Source organism: Apis laboriosa, unplaced genomic scaffold (genome assembly GCF_014066325.1).
Source record: "Apis laboriosa isolate Shangri-la unplaced genomic scaffold, ASM1406632v1 scaffold13_cov153, whole genome shotgun sequence".
NCBI classification, from domain to species: domain Eukaryota; kingdom Metazoa; phylum Arthropoda; class Insecta; order Hymenoptera; family Apidae; genus Apis; species Apis laboriosa.
This window is the reverse complement of record NW_025221370.1, coordinates 3,033,453-3,047,879: the sequence shown is the minus strand read 5'-3', so window position 1 is coordinate 3,047,879 and position 14,427 is coordinate 3,033,453. Positions and strand designations below refer to the sequence as shown.

At 23.0% G+C, this 14,427-nt stretch overlaps 5 protein-coding genes across 7 annotated transcripts; 4 read left to right on the top strand and 1 right to left on the bottom strand.

Moving 5' to 3' along the window:
- The first annotated feature begins 770 nt into the window (after window positions 1-770).
- Window positions 771-4,325, top strand: LOC122720910 (SET domain-containing protein SmydA-8-like). The gene is made up of 9 exons (XM_043947988.1): window positions 771-990; window positions 1,608-1,675; window positions 1,828-2,047; window positions 2,355-2,605; window positions 2,699-2,866; window positions 2,956-3,182; window positions 3,313-3,523; window positions 3,696-3,841; window positions 4,035-4,325. The coding sequence occupies exons 1-9, from the start codon at window positions 973-975 to the stop codon at window positions 4,265-4,267; spliced, it is 1,542 nt and encodes a 513-aa protein (XP_043803923.1). The 5' UTR covers window positions 771-972; the 3' UTR covers window positions 4,268-4,325.
- Window positions 4,326-4,871: 546 nt separating this feature from the next.
- LOC122720950 (SET domain-containing protein SmydA-8-like) lies at window positions 4,872-7,639 on the top strand. Of its 2 annotated transcripts, none has more exons than XM_043948087.1 (7): window positions 4,872-5,093; window positions 5,414-5,609; window positions 5,708-5,935; window positions 6,026-6,310; window positions 6,495-6,782; window positions 6,870-7,080; window positions 7,239-7,639. In XM_043948087.1, the coding sequence occupies exons 1-7, from the start codon at window positions 5,017-5,019 to the stop codon at window positions 7,613-7,615; spliced, it is 1,662 nt and encodes a 553-aa protein (XP_043804022.1). In that variant the 5' UTR covers window positions 4,872-5,016; the 3' UTR covers window positions 7,616-7,639. The 2 variants fall into 2 exon arrangements, with proteins under 2 accessions (XP_043804022.1, XP_043804024.1); XM_043948089.1 differs by having other exon boundaries at window positions 4,884-5,089.
- A 393-nt stretch (window positions 7,640-8,032) lies between these two features.
- Window positions 8,033-9,830, top strand: LOC122720989 (erlin-1-like). Its single transcript, XM_043948155.1, has 5 exons — window positions 8,033-8,176; window positions 8,471-8,590; window positions 8,659-8,848; window positions 8,923-9,181; window positions 9,307-9,830. The coding sequence occupies exons 2-5, from the start codon at window positions 8,483-8,485 to the stop codon at window positions 9,722-9,724; spliced, it is 975 nt and encodes a 324-aa protein (XP_043804090.1). The 5' UTR covers window positions 8,033-8,176; window positions 8,471-8,482; the 3' UTR covers window positions 9,725-9,830.
- A 408-nt stretch (window positions 9,831-10,238) lies between these two features.
- On the top strand, window positions 10,239-11,368 carry LOC122721001 (ragulator complex protein LAMTOR3-A). Its single transcript, XM_043948170.1, has 3 exons — window positions 10,239-10,389; window positions 10,611-10,838; window positions 10,949-11,368. The coding sequence occupies exons 1-3, from the start codon at window positions 10,381-10,383 to the stop codon at window positions 11,084-11,086; spliced, it is 375 nt and encodes a 124-aa protein (XP_043804105.1). The 5' UTR covers window positions 10,239-10,380; the 3' UTR covers window positions 11,087-11,368.
- A 204-nt stretch (window positions 11,369-11,572) lies between these two features.
- On the bottom strand, window positions 11,573-13,843 carry LOC122720936 (glyoxylate reductase/hydroxypyruvate reductase-like). Of its 2 annotated transcripts, none has more exons than XM_043948057.1 (6): window positions 13,689-13,843; window positions 13,255-13,382; window positions 12,641-12,779; window positions 12,330-12,493; window positions 11,957-12,247; window positions 11,573-11,737 (listed from the first exon to the last, which is right to left on the bottom strand). In XM_043948057.1, the coding sequence occupies exons 1-6, from the start codon at window positions 13,754-13,756 to the stop codon at window positions 11,622-11,624; spliced, it is 906 nt and encodes a 301-aa protein (XP_043803992.1). In that variant the 5' UTR covers window positions 13,757-13,843; the 3' UTR covers window positions 11,573-11,621. The 2 variants fall into 2 exon arrangements, with proteins under 2 accessions (XP_043803992.1, XP_043803991.1); XM_043948056.1 differs by having other exon boundaries at window positions 12,641-12,830; window positions 13,689-13,837.
- Window positions 13,844-14,427: the final 584 nt, after the last annotated feature.

Sequence of the window (14,427 nt, the reverse complement as noted above, 5' to 3'; positions counted from 1 at the left end):
AAATACATATTTAATTTATATGATTATCAAGTATTAATAAATTATTAAGTAGCAATTAAAATTATTTTTTTGGTATTAAAACTTATATATATAATTTCCTTATATATAATAAATAATTTAAAAGAACAAGTTGCTGTTGAAAACTTTTATTAAATTCATGTATGCTTTAGAGATAGTAGTTACATTGTAAGTAAGTGAAATCGTTTTTTTATAATAAAAAATATATTAAATTATACAATTTTAAATTTTTGAATTAATATAGTTAAAAAGAAAAAAATATGACATAAAGCATTTTTTCACTGATTCTTTATTATAATCACCAAATTATATTCAATAATGAATTTTTATTATTTCTATATATATATATTAATTATATATATATTATTTCTAAATCTTTTAATTATAAGAAGAGAATTACAAATTAATGTTTATTATTCTAATAATTATATTTTAAATTTTCGATCATAATTCATTTCAGTTTGTCTTTAAATATATTCTACTTATAAAGTATATTCTACTCACTATTTCATCACGTAAAATATTAAAAATATGATGTAAAAATTGAAATATATTTATTTAAATATTTATATTATTTAATTATGTAAAATAGTGTTATTTTTCAATTAGTTTGTAAAAGTATTAAAAAAGCTAAAACTGCATATATATTTTTGAGTCTCAAAATAGACCGGTAGCTCGATTCAGTGTGTAGCTACAATTTCTATGCAAATCGAGACTCTTCCCGAAAGACGATGGTCATATCTAGATCATATTTTTGGCAATCTTCACGGAGTAGTATATTTTTAATAAAACGATTATATATATAAACGTCACTACTTAATTTTTAGTCTGTTTGCATCCTTTGACTTTCATAGATCGTGCGATTCGATTTGAATGCGAAGAAAGCGTGCAATATAACAAAGAAATTTGAGGAAATTGTTTTGGCATCAATATTAATTGAGTGTTAAATCAATCATGTCTCAAAAAAACTTGGTATGTATTAATTAAAAATAATTACATTGATTAAATTTCATTTTTCTATAAATTAACTTTATTTTTTTTAAATTATTTATTTTTATTATTTTATTAATTTTATTTATTGTTTTTGTAAATATATATTTTTTTTTAATTATCTATAATTTATAGATAAATTTAATTATATAGATAATTAATATATATTCGAAAATAATATATTTAGATCAGCAAATTTTTTTAAGTGTAAAATGATTATTGTTTCGTCATCAATAATTTTATTTACTCATATCACTATTTCTAACACTTGTAACTTTGCATTCAGCATATTCGAATTTCGCGTCATACTCTTATAATAGACGAAGTAGTATTCATTAATCATTTATTGCATAGTATTAAAAGATAACAAGGAAGTAATTTATAACACGAAACTGTATACAGATCTTACGAAATCGATCATATTGGTATGCTATTATAACTATAGTATAGAATATTGTTTTTCATTTATTAAATTTATTGCACAAAAATGATTTTAACGCATTTAAAAATAAAAGCAACAATTTAAAATTTGAAATTAAAAAATCAATTTTTTAATTATAAAAAAATATTGTTTTATTAATAACACTCTTTTTTATTAGGAAACATCCAATTTAATGGGTAAAAGTTCAACAACATACAAAATTCTTCAAAATGATAAAGTAGGAAGGTAGGAAATTAAATGAAATTAGATAGAAGTCATTGTAATTAAATCATTATTAGTAATAAAAAATATTTTTTGTTTGTGTAAAATGAATAATTTTAAATACAAATAATTTGAATATTATAATGGTTTAAATATTTTAAAATAATTTTTTTTAGATATATGGTAGCCAATAAGGAGTTGGAAGCAGGTGAAGAAATTATTACAGAAATGCCTTTTATAGTCGGACCAAAAGCAGCAACATATCCTTTATGTCTTTCTTGCTACGTATCATGGCCTCCAACATTGAACGAAAAACCTCTTTGCTCGAAATGCGGTTGGCCTGTTTGTTCAACAGAATGCGAGAACCAACCTCAACATAAAGATTATGAATGTCAGGTAGCGATTATGAAAATTAAAAAACAATTAGCATCTCTTGAAACTATATTTCTATATTTAACACTTGCTTTTGAATTATACATGAACATTTCCTACATGAACATAAATTAATGAGAATTAGTAATGTTTACGATGTATTACTAATTTGCGTAATATAACATAATAATTAATAAAAATACCAAAAAAGAAAAAAATGCATTAAAAATAAAAATGTAAAAATGTTAAAATATTCGTTAAAATATACAATTTACTATTTTGTATCATGAATCAAATAATAAATTATGACATTTGTACATTTTATTTGTAGATATTCGCACAAGTCAACGAGAAATTTAATGTACAAGCTGCTTTAGAAGAAACAAATGAAAATGGAGTACCACAATTAGAATGTATAACTCCATTGAGATTGCTTTTGGAATCGGAAAAAAATCCAGAAAGATGGAAGAATGAAGTGAAGGACATGGAAGCTCATAATAAAATAAGAAGCCAAAAGAAACAGTGGAAATCAGATCAAGTTAATGTTGTAGAGTATATAAGAAAACAACTTAAATTAGAGAGGTAATTATATATAATTTTTTAATAGTGTAACATAAAAAATAATATTTTTATGCGGTACATTTATCAAGTTATATTTTTTTTCTCTTATTACAGGTTCTCAGAAGAACAAATTCAAACAGCATGCGGAATCTTGGAAATTAATACTTTCGAAGTTCGAACAGCAAAAGGATTTAGCGCGAGAGCAATTTATCCTAGAGTAGCTTTAATGAATCACTCATGTATTTCTAACACTTGTCATAGCATTTCACCAACCGATTATAAGTAAAATAATGATATAAATAATTTATTAAATTATTATTATTAATTGAATAATTATTAATAATTGATATTTAAAATAATTTCCTTCGCAGAATACGATTGCGTACCACGCTCAAAATTCCTCTGGGTGGAGAACTTTACGGAAGTTATACACATTCATTACTTCCAACGATGTTGAGAAGAGAACATCTTCTCGAAGGAAAAAATTTCGCTTGTGCATGTGCAAGATGTTCAGATCCTACTGAACTTGGAACGCATATGTCTTCATTAAAATGCAATAAGTGTGATAATGGAATAGTGTTATCTTTGGATTCTTTAGGTAAATATTTTGCATAATTAAATAAGAATATAATCGATTTTAATCACACTATGCGAATAATTAATATTCTTGATTTATTATTTCAATTATAAACTTATATTATAAATAACTTTTATTATAAATATTACAGATCCAGAAAGTTCATGGAAATGTACTCATTGCGAATTTTCGACCTCAGGATCAGCCGTTCGAAAAGTATTACAAATTATACAAATGGAAGTGGATGCAGTAGAGGCCATCAGCGGTGCTGATGGAGCTGATGCTATTCAAGAAAGAGAAACAGTTGCGAAAAAGTATCGTTCAGTTTTACATCCTCGACATGCTTTTCTTACAATGTTGAGGTAAATATAATTTTAATAATTCAATTATTATAATTCAATGCGATATATAAATATGAATTAAATTGTTATTGATTATTTAATGGAGTGATTGATTTATGCATATAATGATGATATATGCCAAAATATTTTTTATATATTTATCTATTTAATTGTATCTGTTTTTTTTTTGTAGACATTCATTGACACAAATGTATGGTCGTGTGGAAGACTATCTTTTAGAAGATTTGCCAGACGTTGTATTAGAACACAAGATCGATATGTGTAAGCTATTACTTCAAGTACTCGACGTTATAGAACCTGGCTATTCTCGTATAAGAGGTAAAGATTTATAATTATCTATCACTTTTTTATTATATATTTTTATTATATATTATATATTTTAACAATAATACAATTTATAATCCTCAGATATTCATAAAACTGTAATTAAATAATTACAATTCTTAATTCTTACTAAAGGTGATATTTTATTAAAGAATTGTTATTAATATTTTATTTTTATTGATGAAAGGAATGACATTGTATGAGCTTCATGCACCCTTACTTTTTACTGCTAAAACACAATGGAATGCCGAAGTGATTGATAAAGCTGCCTTGAAATCAAAAATGATAGAAGCTTCTAAAATTTTGAAAGAAGCAGCAACGATTTTATGTTTTGAACCATCGGATACAGCGGAAGGCCAAATAGGTATCGTCGCTAAAGAATCTCTGGCTCAGCTTGAGGAATCAATCCAAAATTTATAAACTTTATTTATTGTATATCGAAGCATCATATTTATTAATAAAGATATATAACATTGAATGTATTTGTTAATAAAGATATGTAATTATATATATAGACAATTAAATATGCTTTGCTAAATCATTGTTGTATCATTATATGATTCATTTTACAAATATAAATTATCTTATGAATTTTATATTCAATTTATATTCAAGATCAAAGTAATTTACTATTACTATTAAAAAAAAATCAAATAAAGAAAATAAAATTTTATCTAATTAAAAAATTATTTTACTTTATTGCAAAAATTTAAATTTATCTTTTGTGATGTAAACAAGAGATAAACAGATCTTAGAATAATCAAAACAAACGGAAATAATATAGAATGTATATACAAATATTCATAGGAATTAATAAATATATTCAAATTTATTAACATTTAAATTTCTAAGAAAAAAGTAAAATTTATTTAAAATGGCAATGACCATGGAACATTGCAGTCTCTAATGCAATGCATTGTTTTGTCGCCAAATACCTACTCGACAAGCATGCGGCTACACTACGACTTCTAATAATAATATAGCAATCGAGAGTACGAAAGAGACACGGCTCCCGCTACAACTTCCTGTATTTCGGTGTCAGTTACGAACCATAGGAAATGTACGATATCGTCAGACTCTTACGGGTCTAAGTATCGTTAGTTTCGTATGAGATCGGTACATTTTAGTCAAGTAATTGGCGAAAATAGCTCAAGTGATATACATATAAGATGATGGAAGAAAAATCAAAAAACGTTGCAACTTCCACGTTAAAATATAAAGTTGCTTATTCAGAGAAATTAGGCAGGTACAAACATATAAATTATACAAATTATTTAACTTAATTTATTATATCTTATATTTGTTAAAGACATTGAAATAGAATCTATTAGAAAAATCTATTATTATATTAATAAATTTTTCAATTTAAATTCAATTAAAACGTAAACATTGAGCGTATAATTACCGCGCATACAAGTATATATCCTCGATTTTTGCATTATTTTTATTCTATTTTTTTTTAGAGATTTTATGATCGAATAAATTATAAACTAGATATAAATTTTATACTTCATATCACGTTATATATTTTGAAATATGTTATACAACGTTTTCTATTTTGATAAGGTATTTACAAGCGGCAAAAGATTTAAGAGCAGGAGAAGTAATACTTCGAGAAGATCCGGTTGCTGTTGGACCAATGTCTTGTATGAAAGATCCGATATGTTTCGAATGTTTGAGTGTATTACCAGATATCGAGCAAGATTTCCATTATATTTGTTCAGGATGCAATGTTGTAACTTTATGCGGTTTTTCTTGTGAGGTAAAAATATAAAAATTAAATTACTCATAATTATTTACCGCATATAAATTAAAAATCACATTAAAAATTTGTTATTATTTGATTATTGATCGTTTCAGGAACGAGCGTATTATCATTCAACGTACGAATGTGAAATTATTAAGAATAATATGGAATTGTCGATAGAAAATACAGATACTTTAGCTGCTGTATTATTTGTTTTAAGATTATGGTTATTAAAGCAAAAAGATCCAGAATTGTGGAAACAAGTCCTATCTCTAGAATCTCATCTAAATAAAAGAAGAAATACAATAGTTTGGGAAGATAGAGAAATAAATATTGTAAATGTAAGTGATATAAAAAATAATAATAAAAAAATGTGACAACATCAATTTTTAATAATAATAATATTTTTTCATTTTTTGATTTAATAATAGGTCTTAAAATCATTAAATTTTGTTCCTGAAAACGATCCATCTGTTTCGGAGATTATACAACAATTGTGCGGAATTTTAGATGTTAATTCTTTCGAGCTCAGATCTCCAGGAGGTATGGATGGACTTCTTTTACGAGGTTTATATCTGGAAGCCTCCTTGATGGCTCACGACTGCAGGGGAAATGTCCATGTAACTGCAGATGATAATTTTCATCTTACCGTATATGCTAGTATACCGATTAAAGAAGGCGACACAATTTTCTTCAATTACACTTCATCACTTTTGGTTCGTTTATTCGTCTTTATTTTCATCTTATGAAAGAATCAAAACTCTACGCATAAAATTGTAAAGAGATATTTAAAAAAATGAAAATTTCGAAACATATAGAATTTTTAAAAATTATCAAAAACTATAAAATTACACAACAATTTAAAAAAAGAATTTATTTATTTATGCGTTTCATTGATAGGGAACAACAGGTAGAAGAGAATATTTGCGCACTGGAAAATATTTTGAATGTGAATGTGATTTATGCAAAGATCCTTACGAAATGGGATCATATATGAGTTGTATTTTGTGTCCGCGATGTAGGCAGGGTTATGTAGGAATGCAAGATCCTTTAACAAAGTTTCCATATAGCAAAAATACGAAATGGCAATGCAATAAGTGTAAAAAGATCATATCAGGATGTCTTATTAAAACCTCTTTAAGTATATCAAAAAATTTGGTTGACGATGTGGATGAATACAATATTAAAGTTAGTATTAAACAAAAATCGAATGATTAATATATATTAATGAATGAACTTCAGTTTATATTTTTTATTTCTTTAATAATTTTCAAGGTAATGGAAAATTTAAAAGAGAAACTATCAAAATCTCTTCATAAGAATCATTTTTTAATGTTATCTTTGAAGCAAAAATTATTGAATGTGTATCGACAGGAAGTAACAGGGCCAAATCCGAAAAGGAAAGTTATGCGAAGTATGACATATCTATGTAGAGAAATGTACGATTTACTGGAAATAGTTGAACCAGGAATATCTCGATTGAAAGGTACTTTTAATGAAATAACTTATTCAAATCATTTGTTAATAAATATATTACTAATGTAAATAGAAGTGATAAAAAATTTGAATTCGATAACATTAAATACGTTTTAAGTTTTAATGTATCAATATTATATAGTCTATTAATGTAAAAAAATTTTTTAGGAATTATGTTATATGAAATACATTTACCATTAGCATTATTAGCGAATCGTGAATATAATGCACGGGAAATTTCTCCAGCTGAATTAGTTAAACGACTTGAAGAAGCTGGAGGTTTTTTAAAGAAATCTCTAACTATGCTTCTTTTGGAACCAGTAGATACACCAGAAGGGAAATTAGCTAAAAGAGCATTACAAGAATTAAAATCACTAAATGAAAATATAGCTGATGTTAAAAGTTTGATTAAAACTGAAACTTCTAGTAGTAATAGCAAAAAATCTCAGAAAAGTAAATCTAACAAATCTGATAATACATCTGATAATAAATCTGACAACAAATCAACAAACAAAAATAAACAAACAGAAAATAAAAATGTGTAAAAAAGAAATACCTTTTATATTAAGATTATTGATTATCATATAAAGTAATTTATATTGTTCTTTTTATAACAATGATCATAAAATAATTATCAATAATTTAAACGAAAAAGATTTTAAATAATTTTATACTATTTTAAATATTACTGTAGTGTTCAAATATATGACTATATTATTTTAATATTATTGTATAATAAATTATACTATTCTTAAATAAAATATCATTAATATTTTATTAATTATTTTTAATAGTATTGAAAAATATAAAAAATTATAAATTATTTCTTTCTTCTACAAAATTTTTTCCCTGATTAAGATTGTTCCATTTTAGTGGTTATAAACTACTGTTTTTTTAATCAATATTATGTGATATACATAATGTATATGTAAATTACATTCAAATGAAATTAAAAAAAATTAATTTAATTATTAAATGCATATATATAGTATAAGTTTTACGAACGATTTAATTTATAGTAAAAATTGATATTTTGTCCGAAATATTATAATTATTTAATTAAAACATAAAATATTAAACGTGTATACTAGTAAAAACTTAAATCTGTAAGTTTATTTATTTTTTAATATATTTGTTACTATAAATAAATAATATTCTAAAAATTTTAAAAACTTTGTGATATATACGAAATATAACCTCTATAAATAAAACAAATTATAACATAACTGTTTAAATTATTGCTATTTTATTAAATATCTTTTATAATAAATATTAATAATATACAATATAAAATTTTAATAAAATTTAAATTGTTTTAATAATTTGTTGTATGTAATTATATTATATTATAATATATATAATAATTTTAATTTATATAGTAAAGTACTTTTCAATTTCAGCAAACAAATAGCATGTTTGATCAAAGTATCATTGGAATATGTTTTTGTGTCTGCTTAGCAATAGTTTTCAATTTTTCTTTACATCGAATAGAAGAAGGTCATGTTGGTGTATATTTTAGAGTAAGTAAATATATAAATATAAAAAATATAATTTATAACATTATAAATATTTTTTTTAAATGATATAGGGTGGTGCATTATTACCTCAAGTTAGCAATCCTGGATTTCATATGATGATACCTTTATTAACAACATATCGTGCTGTTCAAGTTACATTACAAACAGATGAAGTAAAAAATGTTCCATGTGGAACAAGTGGTGGTGTAATGATTTATTTTGATCGTATAGAAGTTGTAAATATATTAGATGCAAATAGTGGTAGGTGATATCATTAATTAAACTAATAATTATATTTATAAATTATTAAGATATTGATTATTTTAATTTTACAGTTTATAATATGGTAAGAAATTTTACAGCAGATTATGATCAAACATTAATATTTAATAAGATTCATCATGAATTAAATCAATTTTGTTCTGTACACACATTACATGAGGTATACATAGATTTGTTTGATCAAATAGATGAAAATTTAAAAACTGCTTTACAAAAGGATTTAAATGATTTAGCACCTGGTTTAAGTATTCATGCAGTTAGAGTTACTAAACCAAAAATTCCAGAAACTTTGAGAAAAAATTATGAATTAATGTAAGTTTAAATTATATAATAAAAGTTATTAATTGATTTTTTCAGAAATTCTTTTAGAATCATTATTATTATTATTATTATTATTCTTATATATACATATATACACATGTATACATGTATTATAGGGAAGCAGAGAAAACAAAACTTTTAATATCAATTCAACATCAGAAAGTTGTTGAAAAAGATGCAGAAACAGATAGAAAAAAAGCTGTTATTGAAGCAGAAAAAGAAGCACAAGTAGCAAAAATACAATTTAATCAAAAAATTATGGAAAAAGAATCTTTACAACGAATAGCAGCAATTGAAGATGAAATGCATTTAGCAAGACAAAAAAGTCATTCTGATGCTGAATATTACCAAACAAAAATGCAAGCTGAAGCAAATAGACTTTTGCTTACCAAAGAATTTTTAGAATTAAAAAAATATGAAGCATTAGCACAGAATACAAAAGTATATTATGGTCAAGATATACCAAAAATGTTTATGTATGGAGGTTGCTCAAGTGATGATAGTACAAATTCACGTATAGAAATTCAAAAATAATAATTATAGAAATACATAACTTTTTTTTTAAATATTATATGATGAAATAGTTATTTTATTTATGTTTATATGTAATCAATTAAAATATAATTTATCAATTTTTTTGTGATTATCATATGTAATACATATATAATATGATTGTTTATTTATAAACTTTATTAGACTTAATCAAATTTTGTAATAAAAATTTTGTTAATATAACAAATTTTTAATACTACTAATTAATATTACTATATATATATAAATTTAAGTTTTTTAGTTTCTTTAAAATAAACATTTCAGATAAATATCATATAAGTAAAGATAAACTTCAAACAAATTAAAAAATGTTTTAATAAACCAAATCATTATTTAGAATTATTATTATTATTATTATTTACAATTATAATTAAATTAAATTTTATTAAATAAAACTAATCTTTAAATTTAGGAAATATGAGAAAAATATTTTATAAATTTTCGGAAATTAAATTACAACTATCAAAACTTTTTTTTATTATGGTAATTTAAACGATGCGCGCGCATTCTACGTTTATCATATGACAATCTGTCAAAAGTAGTATTTGATAGTTAATATTCTTTATATTTAAGATCTATTAAACTTTAATATAAATTTATAATCTACTATATAATATTTATCTCTGTAAATATTGAAAATGACAGCAGTAAGTTTTTGATCATGTTACATTATTTTAAAAAAAATTTTAAGATTCTCATATTAAGGTTATGATAAATCAAGTCGATTCTAAAATAACTATAAAATATTTGTAAAAAAATATATATATTTTGGAAACAAATATTAAGATATTTAAATTTATATTAATATTATGATATCATAATATAAAAAATATATATGTTAATTATCTTTAATATTTTTTTATCTCAGGAATTAAGAAAATTTCTTTATGGACTTTTAAGTAGTGTGGAAGGACTTCATAGTATATTGATAACAGATAGGGATGGAGTACCTGTTGTGTCTGTAGCTGATGAAACAACACCAGAATTAGCTATGAGAGCAAGTTTTTTATCTACATTTGGCATGGCAACAGATCAAGGAAGTAAATTAGGATTAGGGAAAAATAAAACAATTATATGCATGTATAGTAGTTATCAGGTAATAAAAAAAAATGTATTATTATAAAATATTATTTAAATTTTAATGCTTTTTAAGAAAAAAAAGAGTCTATATAAATATTAATGTAAATTGCTATTTTATTTTTATAGGTAGTTCAAATGAACAAGTTACCATTAGTAATTAGTTTTATTGCTAGTCATAATTGTAATACAGGCCATATATTATCTTTGGAAAGTAAAATTGATCCAATTCTAAGCAATTTAAAAAATGCAGTAGTGGAAGCCTGATGGTTACCTGTTGTGCATTACGGGTGATAAATACCAAAAGTTTGCATTTGGTAACACTTGTAATCAATAGATATTATAAATAATGAGGTGGAAATATTATTGTATATTTTTTTTTCTAATTTACAAAAAATTTAAATTACATTTTTTTACAATTTCTCTGTATTTCTCTTCATTAGCATTTTTATATGACATTTAAAAAAAAAAAAATATCCAACATTTTTTATAAGATAATATAAAAAATAATGCTAGATATTAAACATTTTTATAACGAGCAAAAAATTATCACAAAATATCAAAAATATTTCAATGTTTTCAAAATATATTTAAAGAGATATAGAAATTTTATATGTATAAATAGTATAAATTCATGTAAAAAAAAAACTAATACTAAAGTACATGTTAAATTTATATATATCAGTTAATATTCTAAAATATTTTAAAAATATATTATTGTATGGTATAATTAATATAATAATGTCTTTTAAATTGTGAAATAAAAATTTATATTTCACATATGTTCAAGAGAACATATTAGTTATAATTCATATACCAATGGCTTATCCTCTAATCCATTGAGAATGTTTTGTGCTGCAGTAAGAGACATATCAATTCTTGTCTTCACAGTAGCACTGCCCATATGAGGTACAATAACTGCAATAAATTTTATATTTGTTAATGTATATACAATTTTGCTACATATTTCTATCAACTAATATGTTCACATTATAAAAATATAAAATGGAATATAAAGAAAATTTACTAAAATCTAATAAAGATATAAAAAAAGTAAAAAAAATTAAATTATTTCTACCTGGAATTTATAATATTAAATAATTTAATTTTATTTATTAAGTAATTAACAATTCTTACTAGCATTAGGAAGTTGAAGAAGTTCATGATCTGGTGGCAATGGTTCTGGATCTGTAACATCAAGGCCGGCCGCAAAAATTGTTTTATTACGCAATGCTTTAATCAAGGCATCTGTTTTTACAATTTGTCCACGAGCAATGTTAACAAACACTGCATTTTTCTTCATTTTATTGAAAGTATTATCATCAAATAATCCCCTAGTTTCATTATTTAATGGAGTGGCAACAATTACGAAATCACTTTGTGCAAGAAGTTCATCAAGAGATACGAAATCAGCTCCGAGCTCATCTCCTGATAATATAATAAAATTGAAATAAAAATATCCATATTTAAAGATAAATATTTTATTCTTACATATATCATTCATAAATACCTGCTTTTTTACGAGAATGACCAGTATAAATGAAATGACCTACATCGAATCCTTTCAATCGTTTAACAATAGCTTGACCAATATTGCCCAAACCAACAATGCCAACTGTCGATCCTCTTAAGTCTTGACCAAGTAACCATTGTGCATGTGTTTCTACTTTACCGCTAAATTTTTAAGAATTTAAATAAACAAAATATACATATAAATTTTAATATTTTTTACATTTAAAATTATTATTTAAACTTTTTTTTATAGATATTTGTTTTAACAAATTAAATTTTCGAAAGAAAATTAAATTCGTTTTTAATTACTGTTCAAGTTTTAGACGTCCTTCATGAATTCGTCTTGCTGCATTTAATAATAAAAGTACTGCCATTTCGGCAACGGCAGCTGATAAAACTATAGGAGTATGTCCAACTTTAATACCTCTTCTTTTAATTTCGGGAACATCTAAATGATCATAACCCGCTGACATCGTTGAGACAACTTTTAAGGACGATCCTAATTTTTATTTATTTATGTTAATTTTTTAATATTTTTTTATAATTTATTTTTATTTATAAAAGAATAAATATTTATATTATTATTGAAAATTTGTAAATAAATTTATATGACTTGAATGTTGCTTTAAGAAATATTTGATATATAAAATTATTCATTTAAATTGAAAATACATCATTGTATAATATATTATATAACATATTATATAATAACTAAAAAATTAATAAATAATTTATAAATTCTGAAATACGATATTTAATTATTTGTCATTATTATTATATTACAAATATTTCTTTAAATAATTAAATTTTAAAATTTGATTTGATTAACCTTGTTATCGATAATTTACATTAAAATTCAAAATTCTGCGAAAGAAATATGATTTGTTATATTATTTAAAAAATTATTATATTTTAATATTTACCTGCTTTATCAAGAAAGTCACTATTCACATTGATATGACCACTAAGAAAAAGTGCATCATGATCTGGAAGTGCTTGCAATACTTCTTCACGATCACTTACAAGTTTTTGAATAATTGTAACATCACATCTAAACAAACAAGAAAATTAATACATCATGTAATAAATAACAGTAAAACTTCGTAATTAATATTAATAATTATATAAAATTAAATATTTATAATATATATAAAAAAATAAAAAATTGCTTTATAAAATATTGAAAAATTATAAATATATATATATTTATAATTTATAAATATTGAACAATTATAATATTAAAAGAATATAATAACATTGTTAAACTTTTAACTATTTGTTTTAATCATTTTTTCAAGTTAAGAACTTATTATTAAATATTAATAATTATTTAAAAAATATATATATATATACTTACTTTGTACGCAAAAGATTTATAGCAGCTGATGGTACAGTGTTAGTAGTGACTAAGACACGTGGTTTCATTATTCGTTTGCAAAATAATACCTTCAGTGGCAAACACTTTGTAAACTGATAAAATAACAAAATTTCTTGCCTTATATAACACTATAATTTGATTGTATGCGCAAGCGCATATAATCCAATCGAAAGATAAAAAACTGATTTATAGAAAATTTGATATGTTTTGTTTTTTATAATAAACTTGTCGCTGTTAATATTTTTTATTATTTACTGATATAAATTATATAACTTATATAAAATGATAAGAAAAATGTTATATTGTACATTTATTAATGCGTTAAATAGAATTAAAAAAGGGTTATATAAGCATATTTCGAAATAACATTATTTAATATAAAATAAATAATATTATATAAATCTTAAAAAGATTTTAATATAACATTTTGTAAGTCGTGTACGTTTACTTGACGATATGTATGATCATGTTTTTATAATATTAATATATATGAAAAATATAAATAATACAAATTAAAATATGGCGCGATTTAGTGAAAACCTACTTCATCATATACTTTCCTATTCATTAAAGACACCGTTTTCTGCAAATGATAGACAAGTTAGTACGTGTTTATCAAATTATGAAAGCCGTTTTATTCTCTAGCGATTATATATGTCAATGAAATGGCAGTAAAAGATGTAACAGTTATTCAGATATTAGTATAACATTTTTTCAA